General features: G+C 29.3%; 2 protein-coding genes and 1 long non-coding RNA gene across 3 annotated transcripts; 1 reads left to right on the top strand and 2 right to left on the bottom strand.

The window, feature by feature from the left end:
• Window positions 1-807: 807 nt before the first annotated feature.
• Window positions 808-1,857, bottom strand: LOC126682882 (glycine-rich protein 2-like). The gene has a single exon (XM_050378650.2). The coding sequence runs from the start codon at window positions 1,783-1,785 to the stop codon at window positions 1,186-1,188; it is 600 nt and encodes a 199-aa protein (XP_050234607.1). The 5' UTR covers window positions 1,786-1,857; the 3' UTR covers window positions 808-1,185.
• Window positions 1,858-2,411: 554 nt separating this feature from the next.
• LOC126683010 (uncharacterized) lies at window positions 2,412-3,063 on the top strand. The gene is made up of 2 exons (XR_007641573.2): window positions 2,412-2,505; window positions 2,655-3,063. It is a non-coding gene; the product is annotated as an uncharacterized LOC126683010 (long non-coding RNA).
• Window positions 3,064-21,446: 18,383 nt separating this feature from the next.
• LOC126681461 (chaperone protein dnaJ 11, chloroplastic-like) lies at window positions 21,447-21,764 on the bottom strand. The gene has a single exon (XM_050376999.1). It carries the CDS (start codon window positions 21,762-21,764, stop codon window positions 21,447-21,449), a length of 318 nt encoding a protein of 105 aa, XP_050232956.1.
• Between the last annotated feature and the right edge of the window lie 5,585 nt (window positions 21,765-27,349).

Genomic DNA, 27,349 nt, shown 5'->3' with positions numbered 1-27,349 from the left:
CAAACAAAGATCTAAATCAAAACTAAAATTTTAACAAGAATTTATTGAGGGGAATAATAGATCTATAATAGTTATTAAAGTGGGCGGAGAGAAAAACTTTTTCTCATTGTATATAGCCAACTCTAGTTTGACCACTATATATGAACAGAATCTATTTCACATATTTGATATGAATATTTAAAAAGAAAAATACAATATAACCTACATTTTTAATCCAACTCTTTTAACACATCTTACGTGAAAAGCTTTCATTCGTCTAATTCTCTTTTAAAAGTGTATATTTCAAAAAAATAAAATTTAATCAGTATACTCTTTGATTACCACATCACACGGTATACAAAAGTGAGTTAAAAGAATTGAATTATATAGTATTGTTCATTTAAAAATATGCCATATTTATTGTTGTCCTTAATTGTGTAATAGTAACAATTTTCACTAAAACCAATCAAAGACATAATGTGAATCTTTATTAATAAAGAATAATAAAGAATAAGGAAACTATAGTCATGTACTTGTTTCTTTGATATTAAATATATTTTCCAAAAACACAAAAAGAAGAGCAGAAGTTTTGAATTTTGATGTCATTATCAATGTTTGAAAACCCAACAATTACTTAACCAAAATGTGCAAAAACTTGTCTATTCTCCTTTTTCTTGTTCTTTCTCTAATGGGTTCTATTTGGGAATACAAACACATGGGGAACGAACAGACACCATTAATTGCTTTTGTTCCATACACCATCAATTCAATTCAATTCATATTCTCCATATACAATCACAAACAAATACTATAAGAAACTAAAAAAAATAGAAACCAAACCAGCATGTATATTTATGTAAATTGTGTATTAACACCATTTTTTAAAAAAACAGTAGAGGTTGTACAATTTGAAATAACTGAATCAAACCCATGCTCTCTCCCTCACTCTACTGCTCCTAATTAAAGACCCAAATTGCAGACAAATCACCTAATAGCATAATTAAAAAAAGACTAATGAAACCAAACAGTACTGGATAATCAAGATAAACCCAACTATTTCACCAACAACAGTTCACAGGCTCACCAAGAAAAACAAACTAAATAGAGCAAGCAAAAACCGATTATAAAATTAAAATGATATTAAAAACAAGTTAAATGTGACTAAACCACATTTCACTAGTTTTTTAAACCCTAAAGGTTTTACTTTTAACGCCCGCTATTAGGACACTCCCTCGCAAAATGCCCAGATCCACCGCAGTTATAGCAGTTCCCACCGCCACCGCCACCACCTCCTCCACCGCCGCCTCCATACCTTCCACCGCCTCCACCGCCGCCACCCTGGGGACAGTCTCTAGCCATATGACCAGACTCCCCACAAGAAAAACACCCACCACCGCCGCCACCGCGAGAATCGCCATACCCACCGCCACCTCCGCCATATCCACCGCTAGATCTACCTCGACCGCCACCTCCTCCATACCCACCACCTCCTCCATAACCTCCACCACCTCCATACCCGCCGCCTCCACGACCACCTCTCCCGCCTCCGCCGCCACCGCCGCTACGGGATCCTTGAACCGATTCACCATTAGGGCCGGTGACATCAACCGCCTTAGTACGGCCGTCGTCGGAGTTCTCAACTTGATACTCCACCTCCTCGCCCTCGCCGAGGCTACGGAAGCCCTCGGTTCTGATCGACGACTGATGAACGAACAGATCCTCACTGCCGTCATCCGGCGCTATAAACCCGAACCCCTTCTGGTCATTGAACCACTTGACCTTGCCTGTCAATCTGTCGCCACTCATTTTTGTAAAAAAAACCCTAAAAATCTGAATCTGAGAGAAGAAAACTGTAAGTGAGGTGGCTTTGGCGTTTTGGGTAGTGAAGGTTACTTATACTGAAATTCGGGCAAATTGCCACGTCACCGGTTTTTTTTATGTTGGGATATCAAGCGATTGATTTATTTGACGGTTGGGGATGGACTTTGGGGGTGATTTTGACCGTTGGATGCTAATGGGGGTATGAAAATATGTTTGTGGAGCGAGGGTAAATTTGGAAATTAGGAGGATTGTTTCTGGAATATTTTTTTTGGTTACTAAGGAAAGTGGGGCCCTGTGTAAATCTGATGCGGAAATATTATTCTATTTCTATCTGCATTAACCTAGATTTTTATTCTTTGGGATTTTTTATGTATTTATTTCCATCCTAAAATTACAATTGTTTTAATCTTCATATTCTAAAGTAACATATTACATTTAAGATACTGTTATTTATTTTTTTAAATAAAATTAATATAATAAAAATCCACCAATTTTATATGTTTTGTTATTTTAATCACACCGTGTAAAAGTTAGTATATCCATACATCAGCTATCAATTTTTTTAAATAAAATACATACATCAAAAATTATATTTGAAGTACTAGTTTTGATCTTAGCCTATCTTAACTCACCACTCTCTTTCCTCTCCAACCTTCTAGCCGCCTCCTTCATCTTCTTCATGGGGGTGATTTTTGTTCTTCTTAGGTAAAAATCACCTCCTTATCCACATAAATTCATATTTCTTAAGCTCCTTTCTAGTTTTTACATAATTAATCTCTACTTTGTTTATTTCAGTTTTTTCTCTTGATTTGTTGGTCTTGCTCTATAATTTAATTCTAGTTTTTATGTCTAAGTTGGGTTAGATTTACTCTAATCTAACTCTAGATTTGTGTGTCTTCATTTTTTGGAGTTGAGATGCGAGTTTTGTGGTTTAAGAGGGACGGACTCCGCATACAAGGCGTCATCATCTTCAGAGATCTCTAATGGACAGTCAATCACCTGTAAACTCTCGATATTTTCACCTCTTAGTGGATTTTTATGTAGGGTCTCACAAAGAGTTTGGTTCACTTATTTATTTTAATTGTCCGTTGTAATGTTGCAGTGTTTAGTTCTTTATTGATATTTATCTGTAATTTAATTATTGTATATTCACCATTTAGGAGTTTTGTACTATGATGATACCCCGTCATGAACTAATGTTGTAGTATTTAGATGAAAATCCTCATAAACTATAATATCATTTTAATAAAAAAAACTCACCTACTCTTCTTTCGTGTAACTATATTTTATAGCAATTTTTTATTTTATTTTTTCATATGGTCTCTTTTTACAGTCATTGCTCTCCTAATAGAAAGTCACGAGCTATAAGAAAATAATGCATGTGAAGCCTAACCCAAATGGTTAGACTTTATGAGTGCGTTTTTTTTTTAGATTTTCGTTTTGAATCCTAGGATTGCCGGTATCCATTTAACATTTAACAGTAACTACTACCTAGACTTGGCCATGGTTAGGGAGGTAAATGAACCGAGCCGTTCGCGAGCAGCTCGATAAGAGCTCGATTCATATTCGTTCGTATTTAAACGAACCGAGCTTGAACTTGATTTTATGTTCGTTAATATAAACGAGCCGAACATGAATATAGTGGTGTTCGGCTCGTTTATGTTCGCGAACAGCTCGAATAAGAGTTCATGAACGAGCTCGATTAAGAGTTCATAAACAAGTTCGTGAACGAGTTCATATATAGTTCAGAAACAAGCTCGTTTATAAACTCGATTAGGTATTCACGAACTAATTCATATTTAGATTAATTTGTATAATTATGTTTCTAATTTATTCAGTTCATATTCGTGAACGAGTTTGATTGAATTTTTTTTATTTATTCAGCTCATATTCGTGTTTGTTCGTTTAAAAGTTCGTGTTCTTCGTGTATCCGCTAAACGAGCCGGGCTCACGAACGAGCTCGTTTAGTACTTATCGAGTTCGTTCGCGAGCTTGTTCGTTCGCGAGCTCGTTTAGTACTTATCGAGCTCGTTCGTGAGCTCGTTCGCGAACTTGTTCGTTTAGCGGCTAAATCAACGAACACGAGCTGAACACGTATCGAACATGAACACTCTGTTCAAAGCTCGATTGAACATGAACCGAACATGAACACCTTGTTCGCTAAACGAGCCGAACATGAACACTCCAAAACTCGGCTCGGCTCGGCTCAGTTCATTTACACCCCTAGCCATGGTTCAGGAACCACCAGTTTTGGACCTGGCGGTTCATAGTTTAATAAAAATATGATTTGTTCCCGAACCGTCTAAAAAGCCTGAAACTATCAGTTTAGAATCGTCCGATTTTGGTTCACAGTTCCGACTGATTTCAAAAATTAGTAAATTAAATTTTTATTTATAATTTATATAAATTAAAAAATAGTATTTTTTATATAAAATTTAAACTAAATTGATTAATTCATTAGTATTTGATTATGTTTTTAATCCTTAAGACTTGAATACATAAGACTATTTAAGTGGTAAATTATAGCTTTTAAGTAAGGGATATTTCATCATTTTTTTTATATAAAGTATAATTTCATATGAAAAAATGTAAAAATAATAGATAAAACTCAAGTATAGATATAAATAAATAATTATAATATCCATAAGATGGCCATTACTCATGGGCCTAAATAAAAGACTTTTATTATATTTGAAGTCTATTATATTAAATAAATGGTCATTATTATACTTAACCATATATTTAATATATTTAAATTTAAAAAATATTCTACTTTTTACGGTTGGAAACCAGACGCGTCGGTTCGGAACCGAAACTGACGAATCCGATTTCAAAAAATATTGAACCTGTCTGGAACCGACCTTCTATCGGTTCCGGACCGGCTGTTGCCCGGTTATGGATCTGACCGACTACAGTCGACCCTCTAATAGTTAATATTTTATAAATTAATAATTCTAATAATTAATAGAAAATTGAGAGAACCAACTTCTGCCCACGTCGGATAATTAATAATTCTATTATTTAATAATTAATAAAATTTAAAATATATTCTACACGAATATTAATTATTAGAGAGATTTTTTTAAGAAAATATATAACAATTGATGATTTATTTGAGGCAATATCAATCTTAATTCATAAAGTGGAAGTTAAAATACCATCATATTATGACTTTCTTATTCTTTTAAGAAATTTTAAAAGAAGTTATTAGATAAACAAATTAAAATAAGTAAAGTATCTCTAATATAAAAATATTAAAAATTATTTTACTTTATGAATACAACTTCTTAATAATTATTTTTTAGTTTGATATCAATTGATATTTTTTAAATTAAATATAAAATTATTTCTTTTAAATTGAGTGATTGTAAAGTGTATTTATTTAGTTTTTTATAATATAATATTAATATTAGGTCTATTATTGTAGATGGTTTAAAATATATTTTATAAATTATTTTTTATGCAAATTCAATAAATTAATAATTCTAATAATTAATAAATTTTTGATCCATCATGTGTTTTAATTATCAGAGGATCGACTGTATATGGAGGATTTGACCGAGCCGGTTCTAGGCCGATTTAAAGGCTGAACCGGCTCATAGCCAGGTCTACTACCTACCTACTAGTTGGGTTACTGTGTTATTTATAAATTACAAAAAGGATACCGAGTCAATTTTTATAAAAAAAAATGATACTTAGCTATGATTTCATTACAATTAAAGGTCATTGTCGTAAATAAAGGTCACTGATTTATCGTGAATTACATGTATTGAGTTATATCTTTTTGTTAGAAAAAGGATATCGAGTTATAACTCATTTTTTTAATTTTGGCATTGCCACGTAAGTAAAAACATTGTGTTTTTAGTATTTTTCGAAGACAGTGACTTCCGTTGTAATAAAATTATAACTGAGTGATCTTTTTATAATGAAAGTTAACTCATTATTATTTTTGTTACTTGTGAATACCTCAATAATCTGGAGGGTTTAATATCCAACATAAATAGATTTCACATCTGATGAGAAAAAAAAGATAAAATAAAAATTTAACTCATTGATATAAAAGTTGTTTTTTCACATCTAATTATCTCTTTTCATTAGTACAAATGCAATTAAACACAATAAAATCCAATAATTGCTTTTCTCATATTTATCTTCAATTGTTTTATTAAAATTATATTATCTATTATTTTTAATCTAGTAATTATTAATTTTTAAAATTAAAATATTCGGACTAAACTAGTTGAACCTATCAAACCGTGAACTTCTTAAGAAGTCGGTGTGATTCTTGGTTCAATTAATAATATTGGGTAAGGTAATATAATCACGAAGTGCTACTGTTTTTGAGCCTCAAATAATTGACGGTATTGAAATCTCTATTTTAAAGTTTTTTCTCAACATTTTATAATTATTTTAACTTTATTAAATATTTGGAAAAAACTAATCATGCTAAAATATAATATTTTTATAAAATATAAATCTAATTAACTATTTTCTAAGTATTTGAAAACTATATAAAATTAAAATTATTAAATTGAAATAATTAAAATTAATCAATTTATAGATTAAATAAAAAATTATTAAAATTTTATACAATTTCTTTGTTTCCTATTAAAGAAATTGATATTTTTTTATTATTAAATTTAAAAAAAATATCATTTACAATCATCTATCAAATTAACAAAATCAGCTGGGATTTGCAACAATAAGCCTATCATAATTTCTCTCTCTAACAAACCCTATCCGCCTAAAGTTTTTTTCTTATTTTTTTTCGGCAGCCGTCAATGGCTTAATTTTTATATTGACGGTAGTCACCCCTTTTCTTTATGTTATTTTAATTTCATAGAATGTAATAAATAGCCAATTCTTTTTCATTTTTCTGACGGATTAAAATTTATCACAAAGCGCAATTCAATTATCAAGAGCGACGATAGATTGAAGATCTTTTAGTAACAAAATAAATTCGTCTATGAGCTATACTAGTTTTATTTATTTTTTATTGTTTGTCTTTTTATGAATGTTTTAATTTGTCCTTTCTTTATGAAAAGTTTATTGTCCTTTTTCTGTGAAAGGTTTGTTGTCTTCTTTTTAGAAAGAGTTGTTGTCTCTTTTTTAAAAGGAATTCATATCAAGTGTTGATTGAATCAGATGTTGTGAGTTTGCGGGTGTTTGGAGAAGTTTGATCGAAGAGTGATTGAGACTGCACTTAATTCGCAAAACAGTTAGTAATTTATTTTTATTTTCGTAAGTAAGGTCTACGAATCAGGCAACATGTTGTCTGTTCCATATTAGGTCATCAGGTTTAATTTTTAAATTATCTCGAATTTCTTACGAATGTAACTGTTTCATATTCAATCTAATGAGATAAGATGAATTAAAAAAAAATCAGCTAATCAAATCACACTAAATAAGTATTCCATATAAGCTATCTGTTAGCAACTACTAGCTATAAATCAGCAACAATAATTAAGGGAAAGCCACAAAATAGTCTTGAAGGGGCAAAAGAATTATACTTTACAAATATATAAATTACTCCCTCCGTCCCAATAGAGTTGTCCACTTTGCCTGTATCACACAGTTTAAGAAAAGCAATTATTGCTTATGGATTTTGTAAAAAATTTCTTACTTTTCTTGTCATACCCCTATTTAATATAGGGTCCACTTGCAATTTAATTTCAATTTATTCATTAGTGGATTTTAAATAGGGATAATTTAGAAAAATTGAGTGTAAAAATTAGTAACCTTTTGAAAGTGGACAAGAATTTTGGAACAAAAATATTTCTCAAAGTGGACAACTCTAGTGGGACGGAGGGAGTATAAAGTACTCTCTCCGTCCCATTTTATTTGTCCACTTTCTATTTTCACACATATTAACAAAACATTAAATACTAACAATTCTTCCTTTTATACCCTTTTTTGATTGTTGAGTTAATTTAGAATTGCTATATTGAAAAAGGAAAAATAGTCAATACAATAATAATAATATTAAATGCCAACACAAATATATTTATGGTACACATTATTCTAGAAATTATATCCATAAATATTAAGGGTAAAAGAGGAAAATATGTGTGTATAATACAATTGTGACAATCATTTTGGGGCATCTAAATATAGTATAGTGGACAAATATAATGGGACGGAGCGAGTATAAAATAGAAAATTAGGGTGATCTTTATTAATTTAAAATAAAAAAATTTCCATGTGACTTGGTCAAAATAAAAATAAAAACTCTATCTTAATAGAGTTTTCTATTTTCTCAATATCAGATACTTTAAAAAAATTAATACTATAAAATCTAACAATTGTTTTTATTTTTTTATACTTAATTTAATGTAGTCATTAATTTTTGTTTTCTTATAGTATTTTTAATAGGTATCAATAAATATTTGTTGATTAGTAGATTTTAAATAAAAACAATATAAAAAAATTTAGTTTTTAAAAAAATTATTACTAAAAATGAGAAAGAATTTTGTAGTTAAAAATAAAAAAATCGACAACTCAATTAAATAGAACAAAATACTCATGTTCGACTTTTCATAAAGGTGGCTAGTTGAACACTTTTACTTGTACACTAGGTAGCACGGAAAAAACAAAAAATGACACGAAATGGACACGGAAAAACGATATTTTTTTAAAATGAAGGATACAAAAAATGATTCTAATTATTATTTAAATTACTGTATTTATGTAAATGACATTATCATTTTGAGATGGTGGTAACAATGATTTTTTAGAAAAAGGTATCAGTACTTTTTTAATAATGAGAATTTATGAAAGAGCAAATTACTATGAGATTCTTTGTATTTGTCGTAATTCACATTTTAGTGTTTTCTCTTTAAAAATCAAATGATATGGTCTCTTGTTTTTATTTCCGTATAGAGTTTAGCGATTCCATTCATTTTTGGGATTAGTTAACGAAGTCAAAAGAGTTGGGGGTAAATTAATGTTAAAATATGAGGGATGAAATCGTTGACAGAAATAAAAATGAAGGATAAAATCATTGAAAGAAATATAAATGGAAGACTAAAATGTTATATTGATTCAGTTGAATAAAATTAAAAATGGTCAAAATGGTTAAATTGTTAAACAAATAAAAATAAGAGACCATATTTTTAATTTTAAATAAAGAAATTAAAGTATAAATTATACTACTAAATATGAATGGCCTAATAATTTAATTTTAATTTTAATGAAACTTAAAAGTAGTGGCAAGTGACTAGTGAGAGAGAATTTTTAGATGAATGGTCAAACGGTCAACGGGCAGTCAAAGGATGTGTAGGATTAGACTTGTCAACAAGTTCTGTTCTTCCTGTCCAGTAAAGCTACACGCTTCAATGCGCCATGTGTGTATTTGCTTTAGTTTTTAATAATTTAATTACTAATTCTTTCATCACATAGAAGTAAACAAAATTTAATTTACATAAAAAAATTTGAAAATAAAAAATTAATTTTTTTTATTATTGATTAATTATTTAAATATTTAAAATATTATTTAGAAAAAAATTAATATTTAAATACCTTATCATTTCAATTTTTAATGCGAAAAACTTATAACCATTTACATAAGAAGTCATGTTATATAAATTTTGAGTAAAAAAACCAATTTTTATAATAAATAATACTCCCTCCGTCCTAATAGAATTGTCCACTTTACTTTTATCACACAGTTTAAGAAAAACAATTATTTTTTTAAATTTTATAACGATTTTTTTACTTTAGGGTCCACTTACAATTTACTTTCAATTTACTCGTCAATGGATTTTAATTATGAGTAATATAAGAAAATAAGAAAATTGAGTGTAAAAGTTGTTACTTTTTAAAGTGTACAAGAGTTTTGAAACAAAAAAATTTATCAAAGTGGACAACTCTATTCGGACGGAGATAATATATTTTATAATAGAATTGTTTTCTGTGAATTTTTTAAAAATGGTTGGTGTCTTTGTGTACGTGAGCATGTAAGAAGTTATACCTCAAATTATAAATTTTAAAGAATAAAATCAAGCGATTATGAACGGTTTTGAAAAGACCTTAAAAAACTTCAAGAGTTCTTAAACAAATTTACTGAGAGAATTTTTGTAATTGAAAAATTAAAATTTACACTACAATTGAAAATAATGTTGAAATAGAAGATTGGAATAAGAAAAACGTAAATTGCAGTACATGAATTCATAGAAATAATAATTGCAACACTTGCTTTTTTTCTGAGAGTTTTGAGTTTTTGATTGATTTTGTTGCGCTAGTAATTGTTGTCTATTTTTGCTTTTATCGCGTTTCTTCAAAAATTATGAGATGCACACTTCCTTTTAACTGCTCACGTCCTTAAACTTCTCACATTCTCCACTATGATAAAAACTGCATAATTAATAAACTGTAATTGCACGTGTTAAAATTGAAAATTTTGAATTGTAGGCTTATGCGTTTGAATTTTAATATTTCCTCAATTATTTTTAGGCTTTTGACTTTTAGGGCTTTTGGGTTTTGTTTTTTTAGTTTTTTAGGATTACGAAACTCCTGGATTTTTTTAATTTTAATAAAACAATTCGTTTATATATGGATGGCTTTATAAATAAAGCAATTTATATATAATTTTTTTTAATCCAAATTAAATTTAACTCACACATGATTCGTGCTATTCAATAAATTCCATCTACTTCAACTAGCAGTTTAGACATTCTAACAGGTTCAAACGCTCTAGCTGTTTCAAATGCTCTGAATGTTTCAGATCCTCTATCTACATTAGACGCTTCAGTCGCTCTAAATGCTCTAGCTACTTTATTATTTTCAAACGCTCTAGAAGTTTCAGATGATATGATTGTTTCAAATGCTCCAACTTTTCCAAACGGTTCAGAAGTTTCAGATGCTTTGATTGTTTCAAATGCTCCAACCACTACAGACGGTTACTCCATTTCCAGACGTTCCAAAAGTTTCAGGTGCTCTACTTGTTTTAGATGCTCCAATTACTACAAACGCTCTAGTGGCTCTAGCAGGTCCAAACACTCTAACATGTTCAATCGCTCTAGTAGATGCTCTAGCAATTTCAAATGCTCCAAAAATTCAGATGCTCTGATTGTTTCAGATGCTCCCACTACTACAAACGCTCCAACAACTCTAGACATTTCAAACGCTCTATCAGTTTCAAACACTCCATCAATTCCTGCGGTCTCAACGATTCCAACTGCTTTATCACTACTAGCAAAATTAAGAAAAGTTGGCCAATATGCCTACCTTTCTTAAATTTATAATATGGAAAAAATTTAGGATTATGAATTTTTCTCTCATTTTTGTAAATCTATATATTTCAGATTCTTTCACGTTTTTCTTTTTTAAACCGTGGTTTCAGCCTCATTATTTAAGGCCGTGATTTTGTCCTTTACTTTTATTTTCTTATACTTTAACATAATTTGTGTATGGTCTTATCATTAAAACTACACTATTTTTTCGTGACAAATTATGAAAAATATAAAATAGTATTAATGACATTCAGATACAATAAATAAGCTGTAGGAAAAAAAAAGACTTATCTGATCAATGTCATTGTTAAGGACTTTGTATTTCATGAGTGATCAGTTTCTTCCCTTTTGATATCCTCCAACATTCTTACTTTCACTACCATCAAGATGGATTAGAGATATTTGTAAAACACACAAATTGCCTCCAGAGTCTCTTTGTTTATCATTCACAATAATATGATCGTTAGAGTTAACAATATTGCAACAGATTTTAGGCGATTGCATGTTGAAATCATTAGGATTTTGTCTAGTAATTTTTTCCTCACGTAAAAATATCTCCAAAGGCATTACATATTCAAACTCTTCCTTTTGAATTTTCAATGGTTGTCTTTTGGAGAATGTGAAAATTGTCTCATTCTGTACTTGCTCGAAGTATTTCTTAGGCATCCATATTTTGTATGAGTTTTTCTTCTTTTGATACTTTAAGAGATTAACTTTTTTCTTTAGTAAGTAATATCTCAGGAACCTTCAAGCTTTTTAAGTCTAAAATAATGATGAGAGCTGTAAATACTTTGAGCAATGAACAGTTATTCAATAAATTAATAATAATAGAAATACAATAAATGAACGGTTATTCACAATTGAACAAATTATTTTAAAATAATGATGAGAGCTGTAAATAGAGTCATTGATTAGAGCTTTTCAAACCACCAAATGGGTCACCCAATACATTTATGATTCAAACGTTAAAAATACGATCTTGAGCCGGTCTATCCTTAAAACTTCAATTTTTTTTAAGTTTTATTTTCAACTTGAATCCAAAAATTAGATCTAATAGAATACAATCAAACATTAAAGAACATATTAAAAAAAACTACCACAAAAATTTTATTTTTAAAATTGGGGATTTAGATCCGATTAAAAGAACTTTCAACTTTTGTGATCTGAGCAAAAATTCGTCAAATTGACTAAAAAAAGAGAAGAAAAACTTCATTTTTTTAAAAATCACTAGTTAGAAAAGAAGATGGTTTTGCGGCCACCAAAACCACCTTCAAACTAGGATTGTTCTTCCATCTAAAATAAAAGGATCTTCTTTATTAGTTAGTTACTAAAAAATAGAGATTAAAGGACGGAGGAAGTGATTTTCTGAGTAAAAGTCAAAACCACCTTTTCAAAAATATGGTTTTTGATTTGGATTTCTTATAGAAAAAGGAGAGATTTTTCTAGAGAGAGGAGAAGTGTGATGTTTGAAGTCGATGGTTTTAAAGTAAACATTCGATCAACTAAAAAATGAATTTGTGTGAATAGTGTATATTAAAAAAAAAGAGTTTTTACTATTTATAAATAAAAAAATGAATTAAAAATGGGGTAAGGGTTAAAGTGGAAAATAAAGACTTATATTCAAATTCGAGTATGAGTTGGAGATCGTATAAAATGAAAAAAAATGTATAAAATTAGTAAATTTTTACGATATTATCCTCTTTAGTTAATTAAAATATACTCTCTCCGTCCCGTTTAAGAAGTCCCATATTCTATTTTGGGATGTCTCATTTAAAAAGTCCCATTATTATTTTTAGAATGTTTTTCTATTGAATACCCTATTTTACCTCCTCTTTTAGTTATCTTAAAATAGTTTTATGGAAAATTCCACTATCATTAATAGGGGCAAAATATGAAAAAATATGAAAAGACAAAGATAATTAATGTTTTTTTAATCTGTGTGTAAAGTAAATGAGACTTCTAAAATGGGACAGAGGGAGTATAATTTTAGCTTTTAGAATATCAGACTGAAGCAAAGTAATTTGGTCCATTCAGTCAATATCTCGGTTCCCCAAATTTTGGTTAATGAAGGACAAAGAATGGTCAAAGTGTACAAAAGAGGCAGTGTGTAGGTACCATCACAGAGTTATTGAAAGAAATAGAAAATTAAAAGTTACAGAAAAAGGCAACTACCTTTCCCAATATCATTGTCTTCTCCTGGAAGGCAGTTGCAGCGTGCTGCCCGTACTCTTTTATTTTTATCTTAAATCTTTCCCTAATCAAATAATACCGTGTAATGTAACCCTCGGAAAAAAAAAAGTATACTTTTTAAAATAATACTCTATTTTGAATTTGATATGGATAAATGATCTTTTTATATTATACTATTTAATTCTCGACGATGTATTGATTTGATAACTTTGATATTATTATCCATGATATTAATCAAACTCGATATCATCGAGATAGAATTTATCCCATTAAATTTAATTGTTAATCAAATTTGGCATATTTAGTTAATTGTATCAAAAAATGATTTAAACGTGATATGTTTACGAAACGGATCAATACATATCAAAGTATCAACTCATTTATCAAAAAATTAAAAACAAATTAGTCCCTCCGTCTCAAATTAATAGGCAGTTTAGGATAAACACGGGTATTAAGAAATGTATGATCCCTATATAAAATGAGTTAATATATGAAAAAATATCATACTTGCCCTTATTTAATATAGTGGTAATTTTTGTGTTTTTAAGATTTTTGTTGTGTTTCCAATATATTCCCTATAATTAATGAGGGTATACTTGACAATTACTTATTTAAGTAAATATCTAGTGCCTATAATTTGGGACAAAAAAATTTGAAATAGTGCCTATTAATTTGGAACGGCGGGAGTATTTTTAAGCCATGATATATATCATAGTGAGTTTGATATTTCTTATTTGAAAATTAAACGATTTGATATTTCACTTTTAACTTCATTAATAATTAGGAGTTTCTGTTAGTTCCGTCAAAAATAATATAGTATTTACTTTCAAACATTTGGTAGCTCACTTTCAATTATGCTAACGATTTAGTACCTCGTTTTTAAACGATTTGATATCTCATTTTCAAATGATTTAATACCTCATTTTCGAACGATTTATTACTTTACTTTTAATTCCGTTAACAATTTGGTATCCAAATTTAATAGAAGATTGTAGTTGTTTGTGAAATTAAAAGTAAGATACCAAATCGTCTAATTTTCAAATAAAAGGTAGCAACATATGAATTATGACACATGTGGAGGGCCTCATAACAATTTACTCAAAAATCAACATAAGTTGATAATATACATAAAAAAACATTTAATCATTTATTTAATAATATGTTTAACACCTTTATTTAAAATATGCTTAATTTATTTAACACATTATTTTAATAAATGAAGTGTAATGAAACAACAATTTTTTTAAATAATCATAATATTTTATACAATAAATAATAATAAATAAGTTATATGCAGAGGTGGATCTAAAATTGTTTTAGTGATCAAGATTATACTAAAATTTTATAAGATGGACAAAATTAGTCAAATATAACATTTAAAATAGACTTATTATAAATTTTAATATGGAAAAACTATATTATCCAAGTATTGATATATCTCAAAATTCAAAATCATAAGGTGGAGAATTATCCATAGCTTTCTCTAGGCAGGCTCATGGTTATATATGTTCTATGTGCAATATGGTGGAGACGCATGAACATTTGTTCATACATTGTTTTTGCTAGAAGTTTATGGATTGATGTGATTAAGAGATTGGAGATAGCTTGGGTTTTTCCTAATTATTTTGAAGATTATATGTTATAATGGCTTAGTGTAATTCTGAGAGGACCTTATTGAAAACTTTGGGAGATGTTATGGTGTTTAATGGTGTGGGAAATTTGGAAAAGTCGAAATAGAAGAGTCTTTCAGAATGAAGCGACGGTCCCAGAAAAGGTGATTTTTAACTGTTTTACTAAAGCAGCTTTTCTTTTTAAGTGTTGTAATAGGAGCTTTTGCTACTCGGGTTTGGATTTCTACAGAAATCCTTATTGTATTTTGCATCTGAACTGATGTTTCTTTTATCCGTCTACTATAGCCTAAGCCTCTAGTATGCCACCTTGTGTGTGCTACTTCTTGTGCGAAAGCTATATGTGACGATTTTTACCACTTCTTGTGGTTTAATATACATATCTATTCATAAAAAAATTAACAATTTTAAACGTGTTTTAGACGATTAGGCGAGTATAACATGTTTAACTTGCTATTTAATCATGTTATAAACTAAGTGATTTATTTATAATTTGAATTTAGTTAAACTCAATCCGAACCTGTTTGATTTTATGTCATGTTGTGTAAATAGACCGAGTCTGAAATTGCCACCCCTATCAAATGCTTCTCCGTATTATATCCGATTGAATAGAAAAATGCCAACTTCATTCCAAATTTCAATTTATTTTATTTTAGTGGTAGCATTCTTTTTTTTTTTTAAATTGAAATCTGTTTTATAGTTGTTTTATTTGTTTTATCTTAAATGAAAGTAATTATAATTTATATGATAATGATTAGTAGACGAAAGAAGAAAGAATCAATTTGCCTCTTTGACTTTGCATAAAATATCAAAAACAGTCATTTTTTTACACTTTTTAATGATTGTTAACAAATAGATTTTTTTTTTTGGTTAAAAAAAAACAAATAGATTTTTCAACTTGACAGTTTAGATCATTTCCTTCTTACTACGCACGCATTATACTATACAATAAAGTAAAGTAAAAACGACATTAAAGGTAGAAGACATAGGTTAAACGACACTATAAATTTTGGTAACTCAAATTGATAACTATGAGATTAGTTATACATTTAGATATATTGCATACAATGAGTGTTAATGATAGAAATTATGACAAAACACATGAAATTACTTATGACAAAACACATGAAATTACTTAAGTAAAGGGAGAAATGGACAAAAAATTATGACAAAACACATGAAATTACTTAAGTAAAGGGAGAAATGGACAAAAATAATCAAATGTTACATTTTGAGTATGCTATAATTTTTGGTTCAGAGTGTTTATCCCATGCATCGACTGTGCATGTCATATTTACAATAAGCCAATGAGCATTTGTGATAAGAAATCTTTTAATTATCACTTAATTTTTTGTTATTAACCTTTTCACATAACTAACGCACTATTAATTTGTTGCTCGAATGACAATGCCGCAATGGTTGCATGCTATAATTTTTTTTTGAGTATCGACTTAATTACATGTGTAATGTTAAACACAATGTCTCCATTAATACATGCATATTAAAGCAATATTATGAAAACCGACCCGATCATTAAGCCGGTGAATACAGAGGGTAAAAGATTAGAGGTTCAACTGAGATTGCGCCGGAGGTTTAAAATAATAATATATTTAATAATATAATATAATTTTATAAAAAATAAATCCTTTACATAATTAAATATAATTAAAAAATAGTAAACCAACTTGTTTTAAATACATACAATATAAATAAAGTTCAAACATATAAAAGTTATTAGCTTGATGGTGTTGCATATTGAATGTTATTTTCATGGGGTAAGGATCAAACTCTAACCTTGGCATTATCTTTTTTTTTTATTAAAGACATGTGGCATCATGTTGAACCGGCCGAGCATGGACTCAGATTTACCGGTTTAATTGTTGAAAATCAATGGTTACCTGGTCGGTTCGATGAGAAAACAACGAGTTTGTAAATATAAGGGTTTATGTTGCAACTCGAACCATCGATCTGACCGGTTTGCGGGTTTTTTGGGTGAACTACGAATTAGTACCTACCTGCGAGTAAATTCCAATTGGACATTAGGTTCCCGGATTAACTTGTACCTGGACGTGACTCATGAATTACACCTCGTGACTCTTGAGTTAAACTTTGTGACCTTTGAACCGAATTTAGGTGAAATGATTATAACATCAGACCTAAACGGGGCCTACCTAAAATTCAAAAATTCGAAGTTGGAAGTATTTTCCACAAAACAAATACATACAACATGCATACGATATACATAAAGTATACAAACACGATGTAAACAGAAACTAAAAAAGTAGAAGGCATCTTAAGGATATGCATAAAGTATACACAAGATAAAACAAACACTGCAAAAATATACAAAAGGTATAACAAATACTGTTTATTAATAATTTGATAGAAAAAAATAAAATACGGTAAATATACTAATAATATACTTAAAGTATACAAAATTCGATTAGCAGAAAATATTGTAATAATTTAAATAAGTTAGTTCGTACATATAATTAGGCCTGTTCAAAAACTGAACTGAGCCGAGGTTCCAAACCAAAACGAACCAAAAATTGAAAAATGGTTTAGTTATTAAGTAATATGGAGCAGTGAAAAATTCTGGTTTTCAGTATGGTTTTGATTATTTTAAAACCAAATAAGCCAACAAATTGAATAGTAAAACGACGTCGTTTTATAAAACATAAAACGAAGTCGTTTTGTGTGTTTACATGTACAACCATTTAGCCTTATATATAATAATTGTATTTATTCATTTCATCAAACCCAAGTCTCAATATAATTGCCTATATTGTAACATAAATTGTTTCATGTTTATTATAGATTTAACCTCGCACAAAAATTAGAATTTTAATTAACTTATTTAGAATTTATAACTGAATTAAAAATTGAAAACCGTACCGAACCAAATTTTTTATGGTAAAAATATATTTCGGTTATCACTCTAAAAATTATGGTTCAGTTTTCATTTTTCATGTTCCATAAACCGTGCAGTTTTAGCTTTTGCATTACCGAGCCGAACCGTAATACCAAATGCACACCCCTACATATAACAATCAGTACATATAACAATTATACATTATACATAAAAATTAAGAAGGTATAAAGTACATATAACAATCAATACATATAACAAACATACATTATACATAAAACATACAGAAGGTATACCGAAATATAGTAATCGCTAAAAATAAAAAAAGACGACAACATTTAACAATCAATAATGAGTTTTTCGCTGGAGATCTGAGCAGAAGAAGAAAATCCAAATTATAGATCGGTATCTAGATCAAGTGATCCAAATTCCATCAATTTTTCAAAAAAAAAAAAGAAGCAAAATCACAAAGAAACTACAAAAACTCATTTTGAAACCCACATTTGTGGTAGAATTCAGGTTACATTTATTAAAGGGTTAATTCTATATAAAATCACACCTTTACACGTTTTTTTATTTTAATCACATTGTTGAAAAAGTTTCAAATAAAATCACCACCTTTCATTTTTTTTTTGCAAATCTATCACGTATGTGGAACTTCGGTGTATTTTTGTTGACTCGATAACCGGAATCAACAAAAAAAGAGTAAGATGAAAGTATTTTTATGTGTTGATTAGGGCATTAGTCAGATTAGGACATTTATTTAGGAGGAAAAAGACATCATATTTTCTCATCGATGATAGATTTGCAAAAGGCCAAATGACTAAAAAAGGCCAAACCTTTCATAAAAGTTTCATAAAAGTCCAAAACTTTCAATTTTATCTAATATGCCCTGAAACGCATGATTTCGTTTCAATTATATCCAATTACACAATTTTACTTATTTGGCGCTGATGTGTGACATGCCACATCAGCGCGACGTACACTACTAGAAACCAGAGAATTACCGACGGAATTTTTTTGATTTAACGACGGATTTTAGCCTTTTACCAACAGAAAATTTAATTTACCGACGGATTTCATCTTTTAGCGACGGAAAAATCCGTTGCTAAAATGCAGTTTTCTAGTAGTGGTAGGCGCCACTTGAGCAAAATTACATAGTTGGACATTATTGAAACGAAATCATGCGTTCACAAATTGGAGAAAATTGAAAGTTTTGGACTTTTGTGAAACTTTCATAAATGATTTGGCCTTTTTTGGTCATTTGGCCTTTGCAAAAAACTGAAAGGTGGTGATTTTGTTTGACACTTTTTAAAAAGACGTGATAAAATGAAAAAACGTGTAAAGGTGCAATTTTATATGAAATGAACCCTTTATTAAATGAAAATCAACAAAAAAACTTAAGAACCTTAATGATAAAAGGCGATAATATAAGTGTTACTTACCTGCTTGACCAGTATAGATCTGATCGGCTAAAACATTGTTATAGAGAGTATATGTAACGACGATTACAAATAAAACTTTCAATTTTCTTTAATTTATTTTACAAAAATCTATCAACAAACCATGAGAAAGGAAATTCAACAGATTTTGGATTCGCCAGAGATCTGAAAAGAAGAAAAAATGGATTTGTACTAGAAACGAGATCACCGTTTTTTTTCTTGTAGAAATCGTGATTTGTGAGATTACGTGTTGGATGTAAAAGTTTTGAGGAATCACGTATGAAAACAGTGTTGAAAGTTTTAGAAGTGTTAGATTCCGAAAAAGAGAAATTCTTATGTAGACTCAGTTCACCATATCATCTGTGGAGTTCACCAATCATATCATAACACCTCATTAAAATGAGGGTATACTTGTAATATCATTTTTCAGAAGTGTATGCAAATAAACAACAAAATTACAAGAATACCCTCATTTTAATGAGGTGTTATGATATAATTGGCTTAGTCCACGGATGACGTGGTATACTGAGTCTACATAAGAAATTTTTTCCGAAAAAAGAGAAATATCCGTATTCATGAGAATATTATTGGGTAATTGGGTATTTTAAATTTTTGTCTAAAAAATAGCTCATGGGCCTAAGCTCAAATAAGTGCATTGTCGATTTATATGGGCCGCTATAAGCAATTTCCTATTTCCTACTTAAGATATTGTTATTATTTTTGAACAATGTGGGTTATTTTTTGAACAAGTGATCAAAACATGGTGCTATATTATTTGACTGGCACATTAATGCGATTGAGAAGGCACAAACACAATATAAACAATTCTTTGCCCCCTTTGTATTGTGTGTACATAGTAATTTTAATTTGATCTTAACACTGAAATGGTGATGTGGTAAATATTATAGATTTTAAAACGTTGAAGCGATAATTAATTCTGGATCCATGGGGTCTTCGAGTTAGGCAGTTAGATAAGAAAAATGCTTTATAACCCACCTTTTTAATCCAACTCTTTTTTTTTTGAGGAATAATCCAACTCTTTTAATCCATCTTACGTGTTAAGGTTTCATTCGTTCAAATCTCACTTAAAAATGTATTATCTCAAAAAACAGAATTTAATAAATCCATTCTTTAATTATCACGTCAGGCGGTACAAAAAGATAGATTAAAAGTGTTGGATTACATAACACTATTCGTTAAATAAACTGGGTCAATGATAAATATAAAGGAAGGCCATCAAGTAGTTGAGTTGGAGAAATAGATATAACAATTTTAGACACCATAAAATTAAATGAATTTAAATTTAGCATAAATGAATTTATATCATAAACAAATTAATTTTGTTTATGATATGATCTTTTTTTAGATTAATTTATGGTATGATTAATGCTATATCTAAACGGATAAAATAAAGTTTAAGCGCATATGACACGAAAAGGAAATATGATTTATATTCAACTTATATAAATATGATTAGATATTTTAATCAAATTGAAAAATATTTACAAATTTTAATAGATTTGGATATATGTCCAAAAAATTAAAAAGATTTGCCTTATTAATAACACTAGGCATTTAGATAATTAGATAGATTTTAATAATATCACCATTAGCCATTAGAACAAAAAAAATTGACAAGTGACCTTTTTAATATTTGGCCTAATGTTTGAAAAACTCTCGACCTTTTAGTCCCTTTTCGATTTTACCTTGACGTTGAAACTAGTCAATTTTATCCAATTTTGTTTTTTTGAATTTCAATTGACACTGATATATTAATTTGACGTGTTTTTCATTTAGAAAGAAATACAAAAACGTTCTCCATGTCTATCATATATTAATTGTATGTAGTTAAAATTTATTTAAATTTAGTTAAATTAATTAAAAATTTAAATTAATTTTAATATGATGATGGTTTTTAGTTAGTTTTTTAAAATGAAGGATTTATTTATATTTTTTTGAATGGAAATGTATTTAATTTTACCTTTATAATTAGTTAATTGAAGATATCATTATTTAAGTAACAAATTGACAAAAATTGAAAAATTGGGGTACAATTAAAACGATAAAATGCGAAATAGTGTAAAATTGATCAGTTTCCAACGTCAGGATTAAAAAGCAGCTAAAAGATCTGGATTTTTTTAAGACATTAGGCCTTAGTATTTTCATTTTATGAAAATTTATAAAAAGTAAAAAAAAACTTCACAATATGCTAGCTAATTACACAATCAACATAAACTTAACTTTGTACAAAAGTCTCAAAAATACAATCAAAACTAGCAATAGAAAGCTACCAACACTGATCAGTCTCCCAGTTTCTATTTCTAGACCCAAAACTAGAAGCTGCTGCAACCATTGATGAAGACTTAAAAGACAGACGATGCTTAAAAAGATCAGTGTCGTAATTTGCACGTTTATTAGGATCCGATAAGGTAGAATAAGCTGCGTGAATTTTGATGAACTCATTAGCTGACATTCCTTTTTGATTGATCGATACAACATCAGGATGGAAACTTTTCGCTAGTTTACGATACGCAGTTTTTATCTCATGTCGGCTTGCACTTGCCGCGATCCCCAACACTTCGTATAATGATGCTGCTGAAGCCATTTTTTGCTGCTAAAACTTATGTTGCAAAAGTTATTTTTTTGATTGCATGTATAAATTATTAAATATAGAGTTTGAATTTGACTCTTAGGAATGTTTTGGATAAGATATATGTTATTAATTTGATGAATGGTATAAACTAACCTGAGGTGGCTGGTAAAGGAGTGAACTTGAGGAGGTTTATATAGAAGCAAAAATATGAGCATTTTCTTCAATTATTACTATTAGGAAGGGACGTTTTTCTTTTCTAAATGTCTCATTTTAAATGTTATTTTCTAATTTAAGTAACAATTTAGGTCACATGTATGATTCGTTGGCTTAATATATAGTTTGACCCCTGAACTTGTACCCTTTTACCCATCTAACCTCCAAACTTAACGTATCACTTATTGAACCCCTGAACTTGTTAAATAACCCGATTTGACCCCCGAACTTGATAAATACGTAAACATTGAACCCCTCCGTACACAATTTCTTCTAGAACGTTTCAAGTGACAGGTGGATACGAAGGGTTCAATATTTGTATATTTATTAAGTTCAGGGGTCAAATCGGATTATTTAACAAGTTCATAGGTTCGATAGGTGAGACGTTAAATTTAGGGGTTAGATGGGTAAAAGGGTACAAGTTCAGAGGTCAAACTATGTATTAAGCCATGATTCGTTAGCATTATAATCACAATACAATCATTAATAAGATTAGAAATATATTTACAATTTCTAAACGTGTGAAATATATAATGATCTTTTAAGAAAATGGAATTGACAACGTGCATAGTATTATAACCTACATTCTAGTGTATGGGAAGTAAATGAGTGTGGTTTTATTCAAAAAAACAATATTACACATGTATCATGTTGATAGAGCTTTTTAATTAAAAAAGTTGAGACTTCCTTCCATAAAACTCCAACAATGGGAGTGCTGAAAACCGGAAATTTCATTTAGAGTTTCCTTTTCATTACGGGCTATTTTCTTTTTGTTACGCTGGTTTACTCTAAAGATAAAACTATTGTAATTTAATATGAGAGTCTCAAGTTTGAATTTTCTATTTTCATTGTAATAAAAGAGATGGTTCGGTTTTTAGGGTTTTTGACAAAAAAGTGCCCCTCTCAAATTAATATTTCTGTTTTTGTGCCCCAGACCATAAAAATTATATTTTTGTGTCTGGGGACCCACCAGCCCGCAATGGCTTATTACGGGCTGGTATATTTTTGTGTCTGGGGACCCACCAGCCCGCAATGGTTTATTGCGGGCTGGTACCAGCCCGTAATAAGCCATTGCGGGCTGGTTTAATCCAGCTAATTAAGCAATTAATCAGCTGGATTAATTGTTAAAGCAGCCCGCAATTAACCATTGCGGGCTGCTTTGAGTTTTGAAAAAATAGGAATATAACAAAAGTAGCAATTCCTGGACAGCCTCCTTATTTACATTTATTTAAATTGCTTAACACATCTTTTGAGAATGAAAATGGACCCGCCTTACTATTTTACATATATCAAAAGTGAAATGACATGTCATTTTTTCTATAAAATGGTACACTCTTTTATCAAGATATTTTTTTAAACAAAAAATAAAAAATCTACCAACAATTTGTGTATGAAAATAAAAGGCCTAATATTTTAAAAAATCCCGATCTTTTAGCCCCTTTTCAATCATATTCTGACGTTGAAAATTTGTCAATTTTACCCTATTTTGCATTTTTGTATTTCAATTGTACCCTGAAAAATTAAATTAACGTCTTTTGTGTTTGGAAATTTGTTTAAAACATTCTCCATGTCTCGCATATATTAATTGTATATTTTTAAAATTTATTTAAATTTAGTTAAATTAATTAAGAATTTAAATTAGTGTTAATTTGATTATGGTTTTTAGTTAGTTTTTAAAAATAAAGGACTTATCTGTACTTTTTTAAATAAAAAAGAATTTCATTTCATGTTTAGACTTAATTAATTGAATGATTTCATCATTTAAGTAAAAAAATTAACAAAAATTACAATTGAAAACGGAAAATTCAAAAGTGGGTAAAATTGACAAATTTTCAACGTCGGGATGGAATTGAAAAAAAGTTTAAAGGTGAGGGGTTTTTGAGTGATTAGACCAAAATAAAATAAAACTCCCTCCGTCTCAATAGAGTTGTCCACTTTGCCTTTATCACACAGTTTAAGAAAAACAATCATTGTTTATGGATTTTGTAAATTTTTTCTTCCTTTTCTTGTCATGCCCTTATTTAATATGGGGTCCACTTGCAATTTACTTTCAATTTACTTATTAGTGGATTTTAAATAGGGGTAATATAGGAAAGTTAAGTGTAAAAAATTGTTACTTTTTGAAAGTGGACAAGAATTTTGGACAAAAAATATTCTCAAAGTGGACAACTCTATTGGGACGGAGGGAGTATATATATATATTTTAAAATTTTAAAAAATCTTTCATTATTATTAATTTTATAAATTATATATTATATATAAATTAAGTATTAAATATGTATTTGAATATATTATATATTAAAAAATATATAAATTATATATTAATTATGTATCACTCAAGTATCAATATATTATTTGTATATAATGTATTTATAGTGTATCATATATCTAAAAGAATATATGTAACATTCTCTAAAAATATTTTAAAACATCTCATACACGTATCGAAGACGTATCTATCATACAATAAATATTAAAAAAATGTATCCATGATATATAAATTATGTATCAATAATGTATTAAAAATATTTTAATCACTTCTCATAAACTAACAAAAAAATTGAGAAATAATAAATATTTAACATATTGAACAATATACTGTGTGTATTAAAATGTGTATATAGCGTACTTCATATGAAATTTATATACTTGACATTTATTAAAAATATTTATTTAAAAACATCTCATACACGTATCAAAGACGTATGTATCATACAATATATATTACAAAAAATGTATTTATAATATATAAATTATATATCAATAATGTATTAAATATATTTTAATCACTTCTCATAAGTTAACAATAATTTGAAAAGATAATATATCATATTGAATAATATATTATGTATATTAAAATTTATATATAGTGTATTTCATATGAAATATATTTACTTGACATTTATTAATATGTATATAATGTATTTATTATATAATATATGAATGCATTCAAATTTATATTAACTAACCAGTAATATATTACAAATATTAATAAATAAAATAATGATTATTTTTATAAAGAAGGCTGTGTGGATTTGAATGCTGCATGGATTTCAAAAAAGCATGGATTTGAATGCTGCATAAATTATGTATCAATAAAGAAAGCTGCGTGGATTTCAAAAAAGAAAAAAAGAAGGCTGCATGAAATTTTATTACATTGGGCATAACTTGTCTAAAGCAGCCCGCAATGGTGAATTGCGGGCTGCTTAACAATTAATCCAGCTGATTAATTGCTTAATCAGCTGGATTAAACCAGCCCGTAATGGTTTATTGCGGGCTGGTGGGTCTCCAGACACAAAAATATAATTTTTGTGATCTGGGGCACAAAAATAAAAATATTAATTTAAGAGGAACATTTTTTTGTCAAAAACCCCGATTTTTAAATACAATCGAATCTATGTATTTTATACTCCCTCCGTCCCGTTTAAGAAGGGACAAATGAGTTTTGCACAAATATTAATAAAATAAGACAATATTTTATTTTGTCATGTCTACCCCTATTAATTAGTATGGTTTCTCCTAATAATAGAATAAATGTATTGTAAATTGAGTTGCATTTAATGCATATTGAAATAACTAAAGGGATAAAAGTGGAAGTTCAATATAAATTGGCACAGAAAACACGATATGGCCTTCTTAGATGGGACAAATAAAAATGGGACATGTCCCTTCTTAAACGGGACGGAGGGAGTATAAAAAGTCTAAAAATAATCGGTGCTACTTCCATGTTATCCAACAATGGGAGTGCTGAAAATAAGAAATTTCATTTAGTGTTTCCTTTTTATTGGTGGGCCATCTTCTTTTCGTTTCTGCTGGTTTACTCTTATAATAAAAATAGGCAAAACTTTTAAAAAATACCAATTTTTTACGATCTTTTTAGTTATGGCCGAACCTTTTAAAACTTGCAAATATAATCCGTTTTAACAAATTATGTTCCTTTTACCAGTTTTGAATCTGTTTAATTTTTTATCGTGATTAAACCTTTTATTATGACACAATATGCAAATGCTTAGTATTTTATTGTGATTAGGACTTATGTATATGGTTGTCATGCTGGCAAGAAAAACGGAGCTGAAAGAGAGAAAACAAAGCTGAAACGCATGAAAAACGAGTTGCTGCCCTCGCTTCAGAAGCCGCCGTCGCCTCTCCAAACTGCCGGCGCCGGCAGACACGGTGCTGCCTCCGGCACTGTATGTGGCGGCACCGTGTGTTCATCCTCCCTCCCTAGAACCAAACTCCCAAATTCTCCAGACTTTGATCCAGATTTACAATTAGATTTCCTGGCTCGTTTGGGCTCGGAAATAGGCCCGGTTTGAACCCAAACGTAGAGAATTTCATGCACTTTACTTTTATGCGTTATAACGGGCCATAACCGATGTAATACATACCTTGAAGTCCAAACATGTAACATAAAATATAAACCGGGTCCATGAGCCCACAACCGGCGAACCCATCCACATCCAGGCCGAGTTCAAGGACCAACAAAACTCGGAATCGACCCCGGTTCAAATCGATAGAACCGTATCGACAAGACGAACAAGTTTCATGTTCTGTCTGAGAACCAGTTTTGACCACACTGACAGTCAAATACGCATAAGTGTCAAGCACGCAAAAGTCAACCAGGTTTAAAAGTATTCCTCACTTTGTATGCATATAAACTGCCCGTGAGCATGTTTGCAATATTTACAACTTTCCAAAAGCATGCCAAATTCAGTATTAACAAGTTAAAGGACTAACCACGTAAAATTTAGCTAAATCAAATCAATTCCAGCCTGTCACCTAGACATCTTAGGATTGTCACGAAAAATTAAGGTTGTATAGGATTTCAAGATCACCTAATAAAATTAATCTAACTTAGACTTCCGGTTTAGGCTTTGTGCATGTAATCAATCCAGATCAGCCAGACTTTTGCTACTTGTTAGAAACCACCAAGTTTAGATGTATACTTAGGAGTACCTGCTACTTGTTTCGCATGTCCAGTCCAGATCGAGTCATATGTGTTTATTGCTTTTTCAGACTTATTTATATTTCTAGCACTATATCTTATGGACTGCTAATATATGTTCAGATGAGAAATAACTGAATATGTCTAGTAAATAAAACTAGTTATTGATAAGTCAGGCACATGAGTAGGGGTGAGTTTGGTTTGGTTCGGTTCGGTTCAGAGAAATCTGAAACCAAACCAGACCAACCCTAAAAAATGAATATCAAATTGTACCCCTTCGGTTTGCAGTTAATTCGGTTTGATTAACTGCGGTTCGGTGTCTGTTAACCGTTTACAATAAATGCTTAAATTCAAATTAAAATTCAAAAAAATACAAAGGTGAAATAATTAATTTTTATAGACTTAAATCAAGTCTAACTGGCCAACTCCTAAATAGCTA

The sequence above is a fragment of the Mercurialis annua genome, linkage group LG5 (assembly GCF_937616625.2).
Source record: "Mercurialis annua linkage group LG5, ddMerAnnu1.2, whole genome shotgun sequence".
Taxonomy (NCBI): domain Eukaryota; kingdom Viridiplantae; phylum Streptophyta; class Magnoliopsida; order Malpighiales; family Euphorbiaceae; genus Mercurialis; species Mercurialis annua.
The sequence above is the reverse complement of the archived record's forward strand: the minus strand, read 5'-3'. Positions and strand labels throughout refer to the sequence as shown.

What these genes read in the sequence shown, in the direction of transcription:
- LOC126682882 (XM_050378650.2), bottom strand. Translation starts at nt 1,785, where the DNA reads ATGAGTGGCGACAGATTGACAGGCAAGGTCAAGTGGTTCAATGACCAG.
- LOC126681461 (XM_050376999.1), bottom strand. Translation starts at nt 21,764, where the DNA reads ATGGCTTCAGCAGCATCATTATACGAAGTGTTGGGGATCGCGGCAAGT.